The sequence below is a fragment of the Pogona vitticeps genome, chromosome 7 (assembly GCF_051106095.1).
Source record: "Pogona vitticeps strain Pit_001003342236 chromosome 7, PviZW2.1, whole genome shotgun sequence".
NCBI lineage: Eukaryota > Metazoa > Chordata > Lepidosauria > Squamata > Agamidae > Pogona > Pogona vitticeps.
Window position 1 is genome coordinate 22135977 of NC_135789.1, and position 19758 is coordinate 22155734.

At 43.3% G+C, this 19758-nt stretch overlaps 2 protein-coding genes across 6 annotated transcripts in view; one reads left to right on the forward strand and one right to left on the reverse strand.

The window, feature by feature from the left end:
• The window catches only part of LRWD1 (leucine rich repeats and WD repeat domain containing 1), a 41519-nt gene extending 36674 nt beyond the window's left edge, over positions 1-4845 (reverse strand). For all 3 annotated transcript variants that reach the window (XM_072978266.2, XM_072978265.2, XM_072978264.2), the window contains exon 1: positions 4707-4845. The gene's annotated coding sequence lies outside the window, so the exon portion shown is untranslated. The remainder of the gene's footprint in view (positions 1-4706) is intronic.
• ALKBH4 (alkB homolog 4, lysine demethylase) lies at positions 4785-13176 on the forward strand. 3 transcript variants are annotated; one of them, XR_013538113.1, is made up of 4 exons: positions 4785-4919; positions 8799-8996; positions 10178-11048; positions 12955-13176. XR_013538113.1 is itself a non-coding variant. In XM_072978269.2 (4 exons), the coding sequence occupies exons 1-3, from the start codon at positions 4806-4808 to the stop codon at positions 10838-10840; spliced, it is 975 nt and encodes a 324-aa protein (XP_072834370.2). In that variant the 5' UTR covers positions 4785-4805; the 3' UTR covers positions 10841-10859; positions 12955-13176. The 3 variants fall into 3 exon arrangements, 2 of the variants coding, with proteins under 2 accessions (XP_072834370.2, XP_072834371.2); XM_072978269.2 differs by having other exon boundaries at positions 10178-10859; XM_072978270.2 differs by lacking the exon at positions 8799-8996 and having other exon boundaries at positions 4793-4919; positions 10178-10859.
• The last annotated feature ends 6582 nt before the right edge of the window (positions 13177-19758 follow it).

Below are 19758 nucleotides of genomic sequence, written 5' to 3' on the forward strand. Positions count from 1 at the left end.
GTGGTTTTATACATATTATGCATCCATCTTTTGCTATGTTGTTAATCCATTCATAGCTTGTTTATTTATACATTTCACCAAGTCAAAACCTGCTTAATAGCAACCCTAATAGGGTTTCAGACACAGACTCCGATGAGTTTTGATGGCAGACCTGAAGAATCAAACCTCTTGAGTCCTACTCCATTACTTTATCCACTACACCACATTGGGTACATTAAAGGTAGTTCTCGCTTATCGTTACTTATGCTTTTGACCTTTATGTTATAACCATAATAAATCTTTGTACGGATTGAGCAAATAAATTAATCTGCAGGAGCCTGTGTATTTTCCTTTGACTTGGCTGAAGAGAAAGAGCAGGTACCATGTTTAACCAAAGAAGCAAGATGAAGGCAGAGGAAATTAAAGTGGACAGCTTAGCATTTGGGTAGCTTAATCAATAACAAGAGTGGACCACTAGACCCATAAATAATCATGTACATAAGAACACACCTCCAGAACACTTCAGAAAAGAGATTCAGAAGTGTTGCTTGCCTCACTTATTCTGAAGCCACCCAAAGGCAAGAGGCCCACCAAAAAAGGTAATTCTGTTTAGCCAGCATTTTAATGAAATAGTTTTCTTTAGCTGGCCATTTGAGCAGCAGGATTTATTAATATTAATGTTTTAATGATTGTTTTTAATATAGGATACTATTATAATATCACCTATTTTAATGTTTTTAAAAGTTTTAATATTGTTGTATGCCGCTCAGAGACCACTGGTAATGGTGTGGCTAAAAAAATCTTGTAAACAAATTAATAAAATAATTTGCTTAGCTGTTCCAGGGATGAAAGCATCAAATGTGTCCAACCACTGGGGAGGAAACTAATTTCGAAACAGAAAAGGCTGTTTAACTACAGAGAAGGTGTGACAAGATTATGAAATTGAAGAAGTCAGTTATTTTGTTACATAACCAGAGGAAACAAAAACCGAGTCAGCTGACCGATTCAAGGGAACCAAGAGTTGAAAGAAGAGGAAGGGAAACATGTACACACATCAAGAGTCCTACCTCTGCAGATGAACAGCCGTAGATTCACCTGCCAGTGAATCTTTGTATGTTTCGTACACAGAATATATTGTGTTTTTAAGATCTCAGGGGCGGAACGAAAGGGAGAGAAGTAGCGCATAAATACTACCTCGCTCTCAGTTGCCATTTCATGCTTGGCACAAACCATGAATATAACATCCAGATCCTCATAATGATGTGCCCTATTTTGGAGAAGGTGTCTGTATCAATGGAATCTGTTTTCATATGTATCAGAAGAGATTACCATCTGTATGCTTATGCTTACTAATTATATTTATTGTGCTTGTTGCACCTTGACCAGAGTTTTCTCAAGTGTTGCATTTTTCCAACAGGGAAGGAGCAGATCTCTCAAGACATCCTGTCAAACTGCACAGGGTTTCCTCGGTTTCTCTTATCCGAGAATCTCGTGGCCACAAGATGCTTCGGGTCCCACAAAACGCTTGGAATCTTTGAATCAACAAGAGTCCGACATGGTGACTTCTGTGTCACCAGAATCGTTATTCACAGGAAGAGCCGAAAACACATTGTTTAGTTCCAAATACCCAGTATGTTTGCTTCCTGATCCTTCTGTTTCTGTGTACCATATGGGATTTACGCTTATTATTTCTTTGTAGGATGTGCCCTGCATTTGGCCATTCCACCAAACAAATGAACTTTAGAGGCTCTGGTGCCAGAAATGATCACACAACCACCTTGGCGCACCTTGTCACTACGCTGTAAACTGGGCAAAACACCTCTAAAAGTCCTGAGAATTTTGGAATTTTCTAGGAAAGGAAGACTAAATAGAGAGATCAATTGGAGCAATGGCTGGCCATAGCCCCTGTTCAGCTAGAAGACCTTTTATGACAATAATAATTCAGTGCCCTCAGGTCAGCTCTGACTTTCTGCAACCCTTTGCAGGGTTTCCCAGGTAGAGAGTAATCAGAAGTGGTTTCCCATTCTCTTCTTCTGGAGGTGCCCTGGGTGATCATGATTAACGGTGACACAAGCCGATAGCAAGTTACATTCCCTTGCACGAGGAACAGAATAGTTCCTTTTTTGAGGTAATGTTCCCGTTTTCAGCTCAGAGAGCCAGTGTGGACTAAGTGATTAGTGCACTGGAGTAAAGACTGGTTTCATCAAATCTTGTGAAGCTCGTGGGGCCTCTGTGAAAGAGTTGTAAGTCTTCCAGGCTTCACCTACCTCACAGGGGTGTTGGGAGAAAAAAACGTAGGGGGACGAAAGTCATGTACAGAACCTTGAACTCAAGGGAGGAGAGGCAAGGTGCGAAATACAATTATCCAACCAATCAATCAAGTCGCAAGCTCTGGTTTTTCTTTCTTAGAGGACTCCTCCTGGCGGCTGCATTTTTCAGATGTTCTCTCTGTTCTATCCACTTCATCTTCCTTAGCGAACTGAAGCATAGATGGATGTCTTCATTTCCAGTGGTGTAATCATCTTGCATTTATTTCAGGTCCACGTGCAGAGAAAACTAACACACGGGCAGCAGTAACCCCACTCCGAGAACCAGATCACATGCATGCAAACAGGCAAAAATTTAAAAAAACAGCACATACACACAAACAAACTTTCCACACAACTCAGAAAAACCTAGCAGCCTCCTCCCAGCTTTGTGTCTCCTACCCACCCTTCACAAAACACCTCAGACATCAGTGTATGTTGAGGATACAAGGCACAGAAGGAACTTTAAAAACAAAACAAAAAACACTACTTTTATTTCATATTGTAACTTTTACACAGCCATGAGAGCATAATTGAGAGCCAGTAGTGTGGGGAATAAAATAAAGGAGTAGGAGTTATCAGGCCTGGGTTTAAATCCTGGGTCAGCTATAGAAACTCACTGGAGGACAGCAATAAGAAAACCATCTTCTCAAATATTTTTAAAACCCAGTTTGAAGGCACTTTGGGGTACATTTCATAATGAAGGTGATCCTGGTTGATTATATACTACCTACCAGACTGGTGCTTTGATATTACTGCCCAAGTTGCTTATTTTTAATAAAATATAGTGAGAATACTGCCATTGGACAAAATTAATTTTTGTTTTTCCCTATTTTTCAGTGTACGTTGTGTGTTTTATTGTACATTATTGTATGTATTCTGAACAGGTAATAAAGTTCTATTTGATACAGATTTTCTGTTGTTGTAAAAATGTTACCAGTATAATAAACAAGCTACATTACAATACAGCTGTGTTGGAGATATCCAGCTAGCAACAAAAAAAATTTAATTGTTTTTATTAAACTAATAATACAAAACACCTACAAATTTTACCCTCATGATGACATGCCTGTTATGGTGAGGACATTTTTGATGCTCTGTGCAATTTAAGCCTATTTAGCTATCGATAATTGCTGTCTTACTCTGTGGGGCTTACTCACTAGCAAATACAGGAAGATAGAGGCTATTAATTTTTTTTAATGTATGTGAAGTTAAAATCCTTCAAACTGCTTTATCTGTTTCCTAAACCACCATGCCATGGGCCTTCTTCTCTCTTTAGGACAATGCTTGGAGTATAAATGTTTATGTGGGGGGGGGGATAGGACCAATTAAAGTTTAAAATACTGTAACTAAAATAAAGGTGGGCAGGAGTAAACTGCGTTTAGGAAGTGTGTATATCTATTGTGTGGGTATTATATACACACACAAAAATACCAACACACACAGTGTATTTTGTCAGTCATTTATATTTTTTAACCCTTTATTTTATTTCATCCTGCAAGCGGTGGCAGATGGGTTTGTGCCTAAGGAAACGCAGGCTAGAAGTTATTCCGGTGAAACAAATAAATCACCCAGGATCGGATACAATAGTGATGTTACAGTATTTCGAATTAAACACCGCTTTTCAATGAGGCTGGAGGGGAGAAGAAAAAAATGTCTGAAAAGAGAATGGGCGGGAAAAAAGGCATCTTCTGTTCTCTTGAGGAAAAATCCTTGGCGGGGGGGGGGAGCTCTTCGTCCCCTCTTTAAAAAACAAGAGGGTGAAGAAAAATTAAATATTAAAATATTGACATCGTGAGCTTAGGATTTGGGGGGTCCCTCGCCTTCCCACACACACACCCCTTCCCCCACAGAAAATGCCCCCCGCCATGGCATTCACATTGAAAAGAAGGGGGTTTGGTGTGAGGCGGAATAATTTTTTTAAAAAAAGACCTTCAATGTTTTGGGCCGCAACGAAGGAGAGGGGTTTTTGTGGCGGCCTTGAGGCGGGTTGGAGTGTGTGGAAGGATGAAAATAGGGGAATAATACCAGGCCTGGGGTTGGAGATTTTAAAGGGAAAAGAAGGTGCCATTTGTACCACGGCAGCTTTTCCAAAAAAAAAAAGGCCCGCGCTAAACGACAACTCCCATCATGCACCGCGAGGGCTTCCCCATTGGATTGCTACGGCCCCGCCGCGCAAGGCGCGGCTGGGAAAGGGAGTCCCTCCCCCTCCCTCCCGGGCCCCGCGCGCGCCGGAGGCCAAGAGGAGAAGGGGGGTAAAGCGGAGGGGGGCTGAGAGAGAAAAAGGAATAGCCGGCTCGCCTCAGCCTCCCTGCCGCGCGCGCGCGCTCTTCCTTCCTTCTTCTCGCACCCCCTTCCTCCCCCACACCCGCCCCTCCAACGGTCGCCGGGGTTTTTCCGCCGCTCGGTGCAAGGACTTACCTCAGAGGAGGCGGCGGAGGGCGGCTTCTTTTCTCTTCCTTGTGCCGCCACGAACCGGAAGCACGGCGTGTGGGGAGAGGGGGTGTCAGAGGGAGGGAAATGGAGGCTGACGGAGGAGGAAGAGGAGGAAGCAGGCCCGGCGGCTGTGGGTGCAAGGGGGTCCGCTCGTGCCTGCTTTGCGAGGCCGCCGCCTGCACCGCCCCGCCTCCGCAGGTACCATGCGCGGCACCGGAGTAGGGAGGGAGTGGGAGGAGGGGTTGCTGGGGGAGGGGAGGGGGAGGAAGAGGAAGGGGCGAGCCTTTCTCCTCAGGCTGGAAGAGGGCGCCTCTGAGGACGTGGGTGCCTCTGAGGGCGTGCAGAGCGCCCTGGAGGAGAAGGAAGGGAAAGACAACTGAGGGAGGGGTGGGGAGAAATGAATTTTTTTTAAAAAAGGGGGGAAATAAAGGCAATCAAGAGTCATTGATTAGACTGTTTTAAAGACCAGCTGTTCTGGTTGAAGCAGGCTGAGGGGACAGAATGGAGAGCCCTCTTCGAAATCCTTGAAAGGAACTCCTACAGAGGAGGATCTGTTTGGGATCATCCCCGAGAGCAAGACCCATTCAAAAGGGCTCAAGGAACAAGAAGGAAAAAATTAGGCTGAAGATCAGGGGGGAAATTATTAAAGCAGAGCTTCAACGAAAAAAAGAAGAAAGTTTAAAACTCAACAAAACCTGGCTCCCAGCACTGAAAAATACATCTTGCAAAAGGTCAACGAACTCTGCCCAGTCACAAGGACCGGTGATCACTGCACACAAAAGACCAGCTAATGACACCGATGAATCACAGGGACAGATCATCTCTCCCCCTTATCACAAGACACCCACCAAAAACAAACAAAAAACAAACAAACAAAAAACAAAAACACCACGCTGGTCACCACAATCACCCATCTCCTGAAAAGGACAAAAGCTGATCCCACAGCTATAAATACTTAACTACCCAAACAAACTGCACCAGAGCACAGACAGAGTTCTGACTACTGTCCTCTGAAGATGCCGGCCACAGAGACTGGTGAAATGTTAGGAAGAACAACCTTCAGAACATGGCCAAAGAGCCCGAAAAACTCACAACAGCCATCAGGGAAAAACTTCTCAACTGTGCGAGCAGTACTACAATTGAAGCAACGACCTCAGGAGGCAGAGAGCGCTCCAGTGCTGGAGGCATTCAAGAGAAAATGGGACCACCATCTGCTCTGGTTTGGATTCCTGCCTTGAGCAGGAGGTTGGACTTGATGCCCTTATAGACCCCTTACAACTTAATTAATTATTATTAATAATAATCATTTTAGAACTGCCGAGCTGGAAAGGACACTATGGGCCGCTGAGTCCAGCCCCTGTCAAAGAGTCCCAATGGAGAATCGAATTCCTAACCTCTGCCTAAGCCACCGAGTTGTCCAGCAGTTCAGATAATATGCTGAGATTCTCTTTTAATGTGAGCTTCCATGAATCAGTTCCATATCCTCTGGCGTAAGAGTGAGACAACATGTGAATCAGTGATACAGGTCCTCAAGATGGAGAGAGACAAGTGGCAAATTGTGGGAGTCAATGTAGCATTTCACACCGAGAAATGACTTCAGACCCCCATTAGATACTCAGTTCTTTTCCTTTGAAACTTTGTTCTGTACAAAGCGACAGTGGTTGGATAATAAAGGAACCCCATGATATAGATAGCAGCAGCAGAAATAGGATATGGTAATGAGTTAAAAATCTCTTATCTTTGAAGCTGGTTCTGTAACAGTGACAGTTAGTTGGGAAGGAACCTGAACTATGGAAAATAACAACAGACAGCAACATAATTATTGTAGTATATTACATTTGGTAATAGCTTAAGAACACTTGGGTAATATTAAACCTGTTGAGATGGGTATTCAGCCTGTGTATATATTTTTATCACGGCTGTCTCCCTCTATCCTGTAATCTTTGTTCTCCAGAATGCCATCTTTCAAAGCCAGTGAAAAGTGTCTAGGGAGATTGAAATGATGTGAAACCAGTTTCTGTGTATTGCCAATCCTGACATCCAATTTATGTCCATTAATTCTTTTGCGCAGAGATTGTCCTTTTTGTCCCAGGTAGAGCGCAGAATGGCATTGTTGGCAAAGAGCGGCATAGATCACATTGGCAGAGGACCTAGCAAAAGTGCCCTTGAAGCGATGTATGTGACATTGTTGCAGCATGTCATTGTGTTGCCAGAGTAAATGTGGGGGCAGAGCTGGCATCTGAGTTTGTAGCACGTTTTCATCCCCATCACATTCTTTTACCCACTAACCATTGACCCTTTTTTTCCAGAATAAAGCTTCAAAGGAAAAAAACCGAACGTCATTCTGGGGTCTTAAGTCATTACTAAGTGTGAAATGTCATATTAAATCACAACTTGCAACATGTGTCTCTTTGTTGGGGCCATGTATAAATGACTGCCTAGTCCCATTCTTATGTTTGAGGAAATGGACTTGATCCATGAAACCTCACATTTAAATGGAGCAATTAGTCTTCAAGGTGCCACAATGTTTTTACCTTCCCTTTTTATTTAGTTGTTTTGCTTTTCTTTTGTTTCTTGTCTGATATGAACAGCAGATGTGTTCCTGGGTATGGTGAGAAAAGAGACTTGTGACATAACTTAAAAGCCTCTGGGCTGCAAGGTCGAAAGAGCAGCAGTTCGAATCCACACGTCTGAGTGAATTCCCATCACTTATCCCAGCTCCTGCCAACCTAGCCATTTGAAAGCATGTAAAAAATGCGAGTAGATAAATAGGTACCACCTTGATGAGAAAGTAACAGTGTTCCATGTCTAGTCGCACTGGCCACGGGACCACGGAAGATAGTCTTCAGAAAAAAATGCTGGCTCTACAACTTGGAAATGGGTTCAGCACCACCTCCTAGAGTCGGACACAACTAGGCTAATTGTCGAGGGGAACCTTTATCTTTACCTAACTGTTGGATGCAGTACTTGTGGATCAGTATGCTTTTGAATGGCTTTTAACAAAATTCTGGTTTAATCTTACAACTTTTAAAACTTTTGTTTTAGTGTCATAACTTTATATATATAGTACCAGTTTCGAATCTTGTCACAAGCTCCCCTCAGTCCCAATTTTCAAAGGAAAAAGGGGTATAAATTATGGACTAAATTGTGAATAAATTGTCCAAACCCAAATTCCTTGAGGAACGGCAGAACAAAAATATGGTGAGTAAAGGTACCAAGGAAACTGCCTCATGCAAGGGCTTCCTGATGACAAGGAAGAGTTCAATCAGTTCTTCCTGTTTTAAACAGAGTTTGTAGCACCCTCAGCTGTCCCAAAGCTGTAGGCTTTGAGAGCGATATAGAGCCCAGCAGGAGAAACTTGCTTTCTCTGCAGAATGTGAGGCTAAACGGGGTAAAATGACCCTTTGTCGGGAAACAATAATTCTCTGAAAGCTATGCTGCAGAGGATCTTGCCAGAAACCTAAGTGGGTAGATGTTATTCATGGTTTCGTTTTGGTTTTGTTTCCAATGGGTCCTGAAGTGAACAAACCCTGACCCGTGAATTGCAGCAACCCAGATTGGTTGAAAAATGTCCCAGGAAATTTTGAAGATTGGGATAAGTTCTCATAGGGAAGGTCCATCAGTGCCATAATTACCCATTTTGGGCCTGGGGCAAGCAGCACTGTCTCTCCCCCTGTGCGTGCACGCATGCACACACACACACACCAAGCCTGAATTAATTGTGCTTATAAATAAAATAGGAGTATGTCTGAGGAAAAATAAGCAAATAAGGCACTTCTAGAAGAAACAACTTTTTTGAGGAAAGTGATACCTGTGTTCACAGTATGAATCAGCAGCTTCCTTCCTTTTCAGGGCACCCGTCATTCACAACTTTAGCCTGCAGTAGCTTCTGCAAAGGCAACTCTTCCTAACTTCATAGTAAATGTGCTGGGTTAGTGTACACTGCATCAGTTTGCCAAAAGTGAGGATGCCTCTACTGCTTTCTCTTCATGACTATCCAAGACCAGGCAAACAACTAATTCTGTTTTTATCTATTCTTTTCCCCACCCCACCCCACACCACTGTTTCATTCCTCAGAAAAGTGCCAACTTTGTTTATTGCCCACTCACGAGCTTTGCTGTGGGAGAGCAGCAGTCAGAATTTGCAGGCTGGGCTTTCCCGTTCCCAGGAGTAGTTCTGCTGGAAGACTTTGTAAGTGCAGAGGAGGAACATAGGATGGTTGAGCTGATGGATCAGGACGCATGGAAACCTTCACAATCTGGCCGAAGAAAGCAGGTTTTGTTCTTTTATTGAATTTCCTCCTCTAAGTCCTGGAAATCCCTCCCTGACTGCCACTCGGAATTGCGTGTACATTGGTGTCTGCCATACCCCAGATTTGCTTAGGAAAAAATAGGTAAGACAGCAGAAGACCTTGGTGACCCATTTCAGATATCATTGCCCACCTAGTTTTTGAGTTGAAGGGCACTGAGTGGAAAGATCACTCAGAGGCTTCCTGGTGCACCAATTAGAGCATTGGAGTAGGAGTTGAGGAATGGAGGTATGGGTTCCAATCCTCAGACAGTACTGAAACTTACTGGAGACCTCAATGCTTTTCTTTCTATACTGGAAAGGGTTAATAAAAGTAATTCACATTGTAGTGGGCCATTTGGTGTTCCTCCACGATTGTAAATTCTCTTGGTTTCAGAATCAGTTGTTGTTGCTGCTAACTGAAAAGATCAAAAAATCTTTAATCCTGTTTTTAAAATTCCCTTCCAGAAACCTCAAGGAGGTATCTCCCTTCCCTGAATCATTTGCTCATCCTACTACTTTCCTGCTTGTTTTATCTAGTGAAGCAGCTGCAAGCTGGAATAGAGGTGGCACCTTGTTTTGCTGGTTGCTTCTTTAACACTGAATTGACTAAAAACACATTCAGAATATAGTCAGATTGCAATTCTTGTCCACAAAAAACACATTCGGAATATAGCCAGATTGCAATTCTTATCCACACATACAGTACTTCAAAGATTGCCCTTTTTCTAATCCTATGCCTCAGGTCTAAGGCTATTCTTGGTCCGTACAGAAAAGCAGTCCAGTTTCTCTAGCAGATATTTTTATGTGGCACCATCCCGTCTTCAAATCAGCCACACATCCAAGATCTTCCTAGTTCTCCTCTTCATTCTGTCACAGGTTCCAAGTTTAATATAAACAAGAAGAGACCCAGATTCAGATTGCTACCAAGCCACAAAACTCACATCTAGCTATTCAACCCTGTCAGCACAGCTCATCCATGTCCGATCCTCTGTCGGAGATTAGCTTAAATTCTCTAAAACCTCAAAATCCAGGTTAACATTACCGCATTCAGAGAACTTCACTGCCTAGAGAGTTTGCGGTAAAGATGAAATATGAATCAGCAACATACACAACTAGCTACTACTTTCTGCTATTTCATATACCATTTCTCCTTGTTCTTTCGATAGGACTATGGCCCCAAAGTGAACTTCAAGAAGCGCAAGCTAAAAGCTGGTGGTTTCTCTGGTTTGCCTAGCTTCAGCCAAGAGATAGTGGCACGCATGAGACTCTACTCTGTGCTCAGGGACTTCTCCCCTGTTGAGCAGTGCAATTTGGACTATGGCCCCGAGAGAGGATCTGCCATTGACCCACACTGGGATGACTGGTGGCTTTGGGGAGAACACTTGGTCAGCTTAAACTTGCTCTCAGCAACTGTGCTTTCCATGTCTTGCGACTCAGAGGACAGTCTCCAGTTATTCCCTGCCTGCCTTCAACAAAGCAAGCAGATGCACTGCTCTGAATCCCTTGATCATTCTCCAGATCATCAACCCCATAAAGGACTGAAAAGAAACACCACCAAGCAGGAAATAGACGGTTCTTTTCCCACAAGAACAGTTCCATCCCAAAAGGTCACTGTAGCGGTTCACTTACCTCAGAGATCTCTGGTGGTTCTGTACGGACCTGCTCGGTATAAGTGGAAGCATGCCATTTATCGCAACCATATTAAAAGCCGCCGCATCTGTGTCACCTTCAGAGAATTATCTACAGAGTTCAGTCCTGGAGGAGAACAGGAAGAACTGGGCAAAAAACTCCTGGAAACAGCTCTGACATTCCAGGGAACACCGGTATAAGGATTACTTATTTCACCAGGTATTGGAAACTGAAGTGCAAGGCTTTCAGCAGAGTTGTGTTAATTGTATTTTTGGAGCAGTGGTTCTCAGTGGTCTGCAGAGAGACCCCATAACCTGCTGCTCTTGCATTCTGGGGCAGGAAATACATGCTGATCCCACAAGTCAGAACTGTTGGGTGTTAACCACTCTGCATAAGAGGACAATGCAGGTAATTAGTGGTGGCCTTTTCTGTCATTAGCAGATCATCTGGTATAATACAGTGGTGCCTTGCTTAACGACGATAATCCGGTCCAAGAAAATCGCTGTTAAGCGAAAACATTGTAAAGCGAAAGAAAAAAACCATTGAAATGCATTGAAACCCCTTCAATGCGTTCCAATGGGGTCAAAACTCACTGTCCAGTGAAGATCCTCCATAGGGCAGCCGTTTTCGCTGCCTGTCTTGTGAGGAATCCGTCCCAGAAACAGTGGGGAGCCATTTTGTTTACCCGGTGGCCATTTTGAAACTGCCGATCAGCTGTCAGAAAATCGTCGTTTTGCGAAAAATCGGTTCCCGAAGCAGGGAACCAATCGTCACAAAGCAAAAAAAAAACATTTAGACCATCGTTTTGCGATCGCAGTTGTGATCGCAAAAAGATTGTCGTAATGCGGTTTTGTCATAATGCGGGGCAATCGTAAAGCGAGGCACGACTGTAACTTCTAGTAGAGAGATGGGGAACATCCAGTTTTCTTAGGCTGTACCTACCATCAGCCCTCAGACAGTGATGAGAACTGCTGTCAAACCTCTGGAGAACCTCTTCATCCTTGCCTTAATAAATAGCTCTGGAAGTCCAGTGTTAAGAACTGAAAAACTGCTATATTAAAGATGAAAGATGCTGTCTTATATAGCGTCTTAGCAGTGCCACATCTCTTTTAAAAGTTTGTTACATTTCTGATGTAACTCTTGAAACATATACAGTGGGGTCTTGACTTAAGAACGACTCGAGTTAAGAACATTTTGACTTAAGAACCGCTCTCATAGGAAAATATTGACTTAAGTACTTAGATTTGAGTTAAGAACTGAAAAAAACCACGTGGGAGGCAGGGAAAGTGCAAAATTTGAACTTTCAGTTAACTGTTGGCCAGTGAAAAGGGTGCCTGTCTGCTTCCTCACTCCTCCCAGCGTTTAGAGAGTGGATTGGGAGACAGTCTTCAGACTGCCTGGTACTGTACTGCCTGGACTGTATTTTCCCTGCCTTCCCTGAACCTATCTTGACCTAAGAAAAAAAGAAACAAAATATCCCCCTCTAGTGGTCGAAGGCAGAATAGCAGCTTCCCATTAGTTTCTATGGACGGAAAAGAGCAGATACAGATAAAATGGTTTTCAATGCATTCCTATGGGAAATGCAGATTTGACCTGAGAACTTTTTGACTTGAGAACCGCCTTCCAATACGGATTAAGTTCTCAAGTCAAGACCCCACTGTAGTAGCTCTTTAAAACCTACCACCAGTAGCTTGAAACAGTAAGACCAGACAGAAGTAACAGCTGTAATCCACAGAATAGCACTCAAGAACTGGTCAGGTCCTAGAGTTGGTAGAAGCAGAAACCTTCACCAGGATCAGAACCCACGAAGGAAGGTGCCAGGAATGATTTCCAGGGCTAAGAAGTTCCACATTCTGGGTCCTGATACAAAGAGTGCCACTTCTCATGAATCCTGCCTACATTGTTTCCTGCCTTAAGCAGGGGGCTGGATTTGATGTGACCTTACAGGCCCCTTCCAACTCAATTATTCTGTGATTCTGTATCTTCACAAAAGGAAGCAGGCAAAAGCCTTTTTCCTTTGATGGTGACCTCAGCTTGCCAATAACTGGATGGCAGCTTCTTGTCTTTCATCAGAGGTCTTTTCTGCTGGAAGCTGAGATCCTTCAAGAAGACTGAACCAGGAACAATATATACATGCAAGCCCATGTTCTATGCAAACATTGTTGGTTGTCTCCCAATACCACATGTCCCACATGTGCAAACTGTTTGGCAGTAGGTGTGAAAACAATAAAATCATACTAAAGCAGCATGTGACGTATGACTTTTTAAAGTGAACAGTGTGAGTCATATTTTGTTCCTGCTTTGTTCTGCCTAGGAGACAATTATCTGATGCTCTAGATCCCCAGAGAGCAGGAAGCAGCTGTACTTACCTAGTCACTACAGCAGCAAGATTGCAAGGAGTCCACCTCAAAGAAATGAAGAAATCATCTGTCCTATTGCATGGGTGCATCTCCATACCTGCCACAGGCTGTAACCTGGTATGATGTCCATCATGTAATTATGTATAAAAATAAAATGAATACCTTTGTTGTTCTAATCTACCTCCCAAAAATAATAATTTTTATGCCCATGACTTACTTGACAGGCAGGGGTGAACAACAGACTTCTGATAAATTGAAGGTATGAATGAATAGTTAGTTGTCTTATCAGAAGGAGCAATATATGAAAGCTTTTGGTACCAGCAAATACTCCCATCTTTGAAAAGACAATCCATTCACCTACACGGCCAGGTCTACAGGTAGCACCACAGCCCGCTTGAAGGTAGGATTCTCCAAGCAACTGCTGCGGAAACAAGAAGGTTGAACCTTGGTGGGCAATTGCTTCTCTCCATTTGTGAGTCAGGAAATCAACCGCTCAGGAAGCTGTAATTTACAATTCCCCACATAGCATCCATCCAGAAGTATATGGGTCATAACTTCCAAGCAAACCAGGCAAAATAGTTGTAGCCACACCTGTCCTTTCCACTGATTCCCCCCCTCTCAAAATCTGAAAATGGTCCCAACTATTTGCAAAAATAGAGGGACACCCAAAGTTATGTTAGGTCAAAATTGCACCCCTGGAGGTTTTCAGGATGATTTCCTTTGGGGGCAGGGAGGGAGGCATCCTGTATTTGCACAGATGGCTTTTAGGGGCTGCATGATAGTTGCCCCTGGTGTAATGAACCCTATATTCTGTGAAACAACAGTCAACTGTTCATTCGTGCATGCAGTAGAAAAGGCGACAAATATTGGAAGGGGAAAGGATTAAGAAACTCTTCCCTTGTGGGCCCATTTCTCTCTAAGCACTGCAGCCTCAGCAAGGGCAGGAAGTAAATAACTCCACCCAAAGTATCAAAGAATTATATGTGTAGCCTTGCCCTTCCAACAGCTCTTCCCCCCACCTATACCATAAAAATAATCTAGATCTCCACTCGCCCAAAGCTCCCCCATGCATAACCGGGCAACCAGCTGCAAAAAGGATTGCTAAATGTTATACTGCTACTGCAGGAGCTGCCTAATAGCCTCCTTAATTTTATTCTGACACTTTTTATCTTTACACTGAATCCATGGTACCAAAAGGGGAGGGGGGCTTTAAAACAGTGCTAACATAAGAAATCAAGGTGATTTATCAATAATAATGAAAATAATAAAAAAGAGAGAGACGTGATAAAATGGTGAAAAAAAAAAAAAGCAAGGACTGCAGTGCCAAAAATCTCAAACCTGGTTAAAAGCCTATCTGAATATTAAAAAGTCAACAAGGATCAAAACAGAAGGTGAAGCTGGGGCAGATCTCAGTAGTTAGGGAGTTCTTAAATTTAGCTGTGGCTATAGAGAAGGTGGAGGCTGTGAGTTTGGGCAGAGCACATCATGGGTTCAGAACATGGGGTCTCCAGGTACAGCTAGGATAAATCCGAGGAAACTGTGCAAACCAAGGTTCTGACATACGCCACTGGGCTTCCAGGGCATGAGGGGTTGAAGACAGGACCCAGGAGCAGACACCCTTGATTTACCAGAGCCACATTTTGGCCACAAAACATTAGCTATCCTCCAGTTTATAACAGAAGGAGGAAAGCAGCCCATAAAACCTCTACTGTGCTTTCCCTGATTCCTAGTAATGCCAGCAGAGATTTGTGCAACAGCAAAAATGGGTTTTTAATCTACAATTAATAATTTAAGAGTGGATTCTGGTTTCTTTGCTGCTGCAGTTGTAATAGCCTTAAAGGTTCTTAAGAATTCAATAGAACATAAGAGGTTTATTTTTCCAAAAGATCAAGACTTGACAAACAAAGCCTGCTTCAGGAATTCAGTGCCTTTGACCTGAGAAGACTAGCTTTGTGAAGAGGAAAGGTAGTCTTGTGTGTTCAAGAGAGTGAACAGAAACCATTAAACCAGTCCTTCGTGGTCCAAGGAAGTAGGTCATCATGGCTGCTTCAGCAAACCTCCAGAGCAGTCACAATGAACTGACAGGGATGACAGCAGTAGGTCTGGCTTTGCTTTTTTTTGTCTTCAGAGAAGAGGGATTGTGAGAAGGAACAACCCTTGACCTTCAGAGAGGGCGGTGAGTCATCCTCTTGGTCGTCCACTACAGGAGACTATAAGTTTACACCTTGCTACCAACAATGGCCCACATTTGAGATTACAGGAACAAAAGAGCAGGAACGAAAGAGGAGAAGTGCAGGAAAAGAACAGCTGAGACAAACCTTCCAATAGCTGAAGGATACATGATGATGGAGGTGGAAGAAGGGATAAAAGGGGAGACTGATTGGGAAAGAGAGGTAGAGGAGGAGGAGAAAAAGATAGAGCGAAAGAAAGATATCCAGATAGGATGGGAATGACCAGAGATGGAGGACTCCTGGACTCAGGAAAGGGTCGACGAAGCTACTCCTTGAAGAGATAGAGTGGAGACAGCAGTACTGGCCGATTAGCCAAAAGGGAAAGTGCTAGAGAGGAATCCCAGGGTAGAGAGGAAGGGGGTATAAGCGATTCAGATTGGAAGAAGCTGACCCTACAGAATGGACCGTTCACGTGTACCTCCAAAAGAGGGATCTTTGGAAAAGAAGAGGGGCTGGCCAGTGCAGACCAGCCAACCCATGACACCTACTGAAGGGGAACGGGCATGGCACGCTGTTGTGGGACTATTGCGAGCCATTCACCCATGAGTTCACCTACGATGGTGAACTCATTTGTTACACCGGAGTTGAAAGACTGTTGGCCAAGGAGAGCCCTGTTGGATGGTCCCATTGAACCCACTGAAATTATTGTTGACAATATTCTTTGTTAATTAATAAATCGTTTATATACCAAAATGAATCTTTGCCACCTTTTGGGATTAAAACCAAGGAACCGCGGGAGGTTAAACAAGAACCCATTCACAGGGTTGTGAAGTTGCCTTACTTCTGCTGACATGGCAAGGATGTGATGGTGAGATCTCAGCAGTTAGATTGATAATACAATTACAAAAAAAAGCTCTAATGCAATCTGTAAGCAAGGTAAGAGAGTCCGGAGCCGCCACTGATCCCGGAGGGGAGAGTACAATGTCTTATCTTTCCTCTCACTTCCTTTTCCTGTTCGCCGATAGCTCAGATTTTGGTTGCCATGACCTGCTTAGAATGCTACGTTAACTTGGACTGGGCAAGTTACGACAATTTAACCAGAGCCTGGATGACTTAACGGTTTAGGACCTCGATACTTGGGGGAACGCTTACTCCCAACTAGTTCTACCCGTGTCACCCGCGCGAGCCAGGAGGTGAGGCTGAGGAGCCTGACGCCGAGGGAGGCCCGGAAGGAAAGAACTAGAAACCGGGCTTTCTCGGTGGTGGCTCCTCGCCTCTGGAATAACCTACCTCCGGAGATTCGAGCTGCACCCTCGCTGGGTACTTTTAAGAACCAACTAAAAACGTGGATGTATAGGCAGGCCTTCCCTTCCAGTTAATTCCTGTCCTCTTTCCTTTTTTCCCTTTTTTTCTTTATTTGATTTATTTTGTATTTTTCCCATCTTGAAGAATCATTTAATTAATTAATTGGTATAAATTTTTCTTGAACTTGTTATCCTTTATGTTGTAAGCCGCCTAGAGTGGTCGAAATGACTAGATAGGCGGGGTATAAATACAATAAACAAACAAACAAACAAACAATCTGTTTTGGATTATACTTTGCAGAATCCCTCAGCTCACACTGCTCCTGTGGGACTGTAGAGTTCTGGTCTTAAAGAGTTCCAAGTTTCAGGTTTTTTGTTTGTATGTTAGAAATTTAGATGGTAGCATCTGGTGGCCCTGTTAGAACATCATGATAAACCATGGTTTATTATGATGTGCATGAACTGCCCTGGGCTCATGTACTGCCCCCCCTTATCCTCCTAGCCTGAAACTAAAAGACGGGTTCCTTGACTTTTGGTTTCCCTTAAGCACAGCTTTTCCCCCCGAGTTGGATGATTGTAGTTTACATGGTTTGATTAAATAAATTATGGTTTGATTAAATAAATTATCTTCAGAACTCATTGGTTGTTTTTTTTTCATCCTTTCTATAAATTATTGTTAGCATTTTAACTGAATTGTTCTAAAGTGCCTTAATGTTAATTGTTTTGGTACTATGAAGAATTTGATTGTACAGTATTTTAATATTTTTTACTTACTGCTTCATAGTGATAAGGTGTTTTTTTTTTAACCACGTTGAAAACTACCTCGGAACCCAGTTTGGGGAGAAAGAATGCATGTGAAGCAAAGAAAGAGCGGGGTTGAAGTTGACGTTTTGAAACTGACCATAATTTTAGCTATGGTGTATCGTGACACACAAATGGAACCATGTTTAGAGTAGGGCTTGGGCTGACATTAATTTCTTCAGTACAATTTTTTTCTTTAATACTGTAGATCACAATTATTCTGCAGGGTCATTATGTTAACAGCTGCTGTGGCAAATTCTTCACTTAGCAGCCAATTTTCTGATGGTAAGCCTCGTGCTGAATTAATTAGGCTGGTTGTTGAACAGTAGACACAGACTTGTCTGGGGGTCGGGGGGGAAGCCTAAATCCTCACTAGCTTAGTAGAACCCACCAGATCTTTGTGCTTTGCTGGCACTACCTCCCAGACTCCGGGGTTCACCCAGCACCACAATCAGGCAGCAGAAGCTCCCACTGTGTTGAGTTTTCGCCTAGTTCTTCATTGGCACTCTTTATACTGTGACTTCTCTATTTACTATTGGTTCAACTCTCAACACCCGCAACAACATCAAATACATACCATATAATTCAACATACTATACATGATTCTGATATCTGGCATATTTACGAAATTTATGGAGCTTACTCCCTGTAGGTGGTACTTTCTGCACATACCGCCAAAATAGAAATGCATTTGTTTGGGAGAATTAGAATTTCCAGATATACTAGTTGTTTCTCTGAGAACATTGCTACTCGTAACTAGCAGCCATGTGAGAGAACCTCCTGCATAGCACAACCAGCAAGGGAACCACCAGCGCACACTTCAAAGGAGTATATATTTCCCTGAACAAAGGCATTTTTCTGAAAGGAATAAACTACCCCCTCTGGTTTTCTTCCCCTCGTTCATTAGAACTAATTACTAAAGATCCTTATTTCCCTTTAACAGCTGTGAGATAATTGAACCGCCTCATTTCATCAGCTTCTGAGGGAGGAAAGGAACTGATTGCAATTTCTGCTGAATGAGGTAAAATGGCCACTTAAGATCAACTGTTTTCATTATCTCCAGTGCAACACCATCTTAGTCACCTCAAACATCAGCCCTGCCCATCCCAACGTTTCATTGCTTTCCCTCAATTAAACGGCAAAGCGCTTCTGCTCGGGTTTCAAGGTCACCAAACTCCTTGCACTCTTTCACACGCCCACACATTTGGTATTCAAAGCACAAGTATTTTTCTCAAGGATTCGGCGCCTTCAATGTTCCATCCGAACGCCCCCTCTAATCACCTGTTTGTTTCTCAGCTTCATCCTAAAGAGGATGATCCCAGGCTGCCAGGATCTCCCAACCTCCTGGAAGGAGAGGATCACAAAGAGCAAAAATGTTAAAGGATTTTAAACAGAATTGGCCCATTCTTTGGCTTGTTCTGCCCAGGCAAAGCTCTCTTCCCACAAGGCTTGCCCACCATGGTTGAGTCTTGACCCTTTTTCAAGGGAGTCTAGAGAAATTCCAGTGTGAAAGACAACATGTGAATAGCCCCATGTAAACCTTTTGGAGTTGACCGTGTTTCCTACTGGGTCTCAGATTTATTACCCTTAACTATTTCAAGCGTTTATATACCCCTTTACAATATTTATCCCAAGACAGTTTAGAGTGTGGCTTAAAACCAAGTCCGTTATAATCCAATCAATGACTACCTGCACTGCCTCAACTCCTGAACAAACTGGATCCAGATACAGGGTGTGTCTACACTACAGTAAGACAAGCTGGGTATCACTTTAAAACTGCCCAGGCTCAAATCCTAAAGACTCTCAGAATCTATCGTTTGGGGAAGTATTTCAAATTCTGTTGGGTGCTCGAGTGCCCTCCTAAGAAGCTACAGCACAGAATTTTCCATCCCTCTGCACCCAAAAGATTCAACAGAATGGAGTTAAAAGTGGTGTCAAATTCATGGTACACATATACTAGTAAGAAAATCAGTGTCCCTCCAGATACTCAACTTTTAATACCCATTACTGTATTCCAGACAACATCCGCAGTGGCAAAGCAGAGCTGCATCAATCAGCATCTGGACAGGTCTAGTTTTTCCTGCCCGGCTTCAGCCCTTTCGAAAACCATGAGAATTAAGACAGTTGTGGGTAATTAATTGTTCCCACTTACTGTATTTCAGAAGAGACAAAAGTGACTGACTCAGTTCTAGCCCAGTAGTTCTCAAAACTGGGGCCCCCAGATGTTATTGACGAAAACTCCCAGAAGCCTTTACCGCTAGCGGTGCTGGCCATGATTTTTGGGAGCTGCAGTCCAAGAACGTCTGGGGACCCGAAGTTGGGAACCACAGGTCCTGAACCAAATCCATTAACCTGAAGGAAACATAACCTCAGAAAGCTGCATGTTCTTATACAACCATATAGGCAACGCACGCCAAACATCACTGATGCTTTCACAGAATTTGCAAAATCATAATTTTGGTGTAACAGAAAAATGGACTTG

Bases quoted from the DNA above. Each gene is read 5' to 3' on its own strand.
- ALKBH4 (XM_072978269.2), top strand. From the start codon at position 4,806: ATGGAGGCTGACGGAGGAGGAAGAGGAGGAAGCAGGCCCGGCGGCTGT. The intron at 4,920-8,798 runs GTACCATGCGCG...TTCATTCCTCAG, and splicing joins GCACCGCCCCGCCTCCGCAG to AAAAGTGCCAACTTTGTTTA. The intron at 8,997-10,177 runs GTTTTGTTCTTT...TTCTTTCGATAG, and splicing joins AATCTGGCCGAAGAAAGCAG to GACTATGGCCCCAAAGTGAA.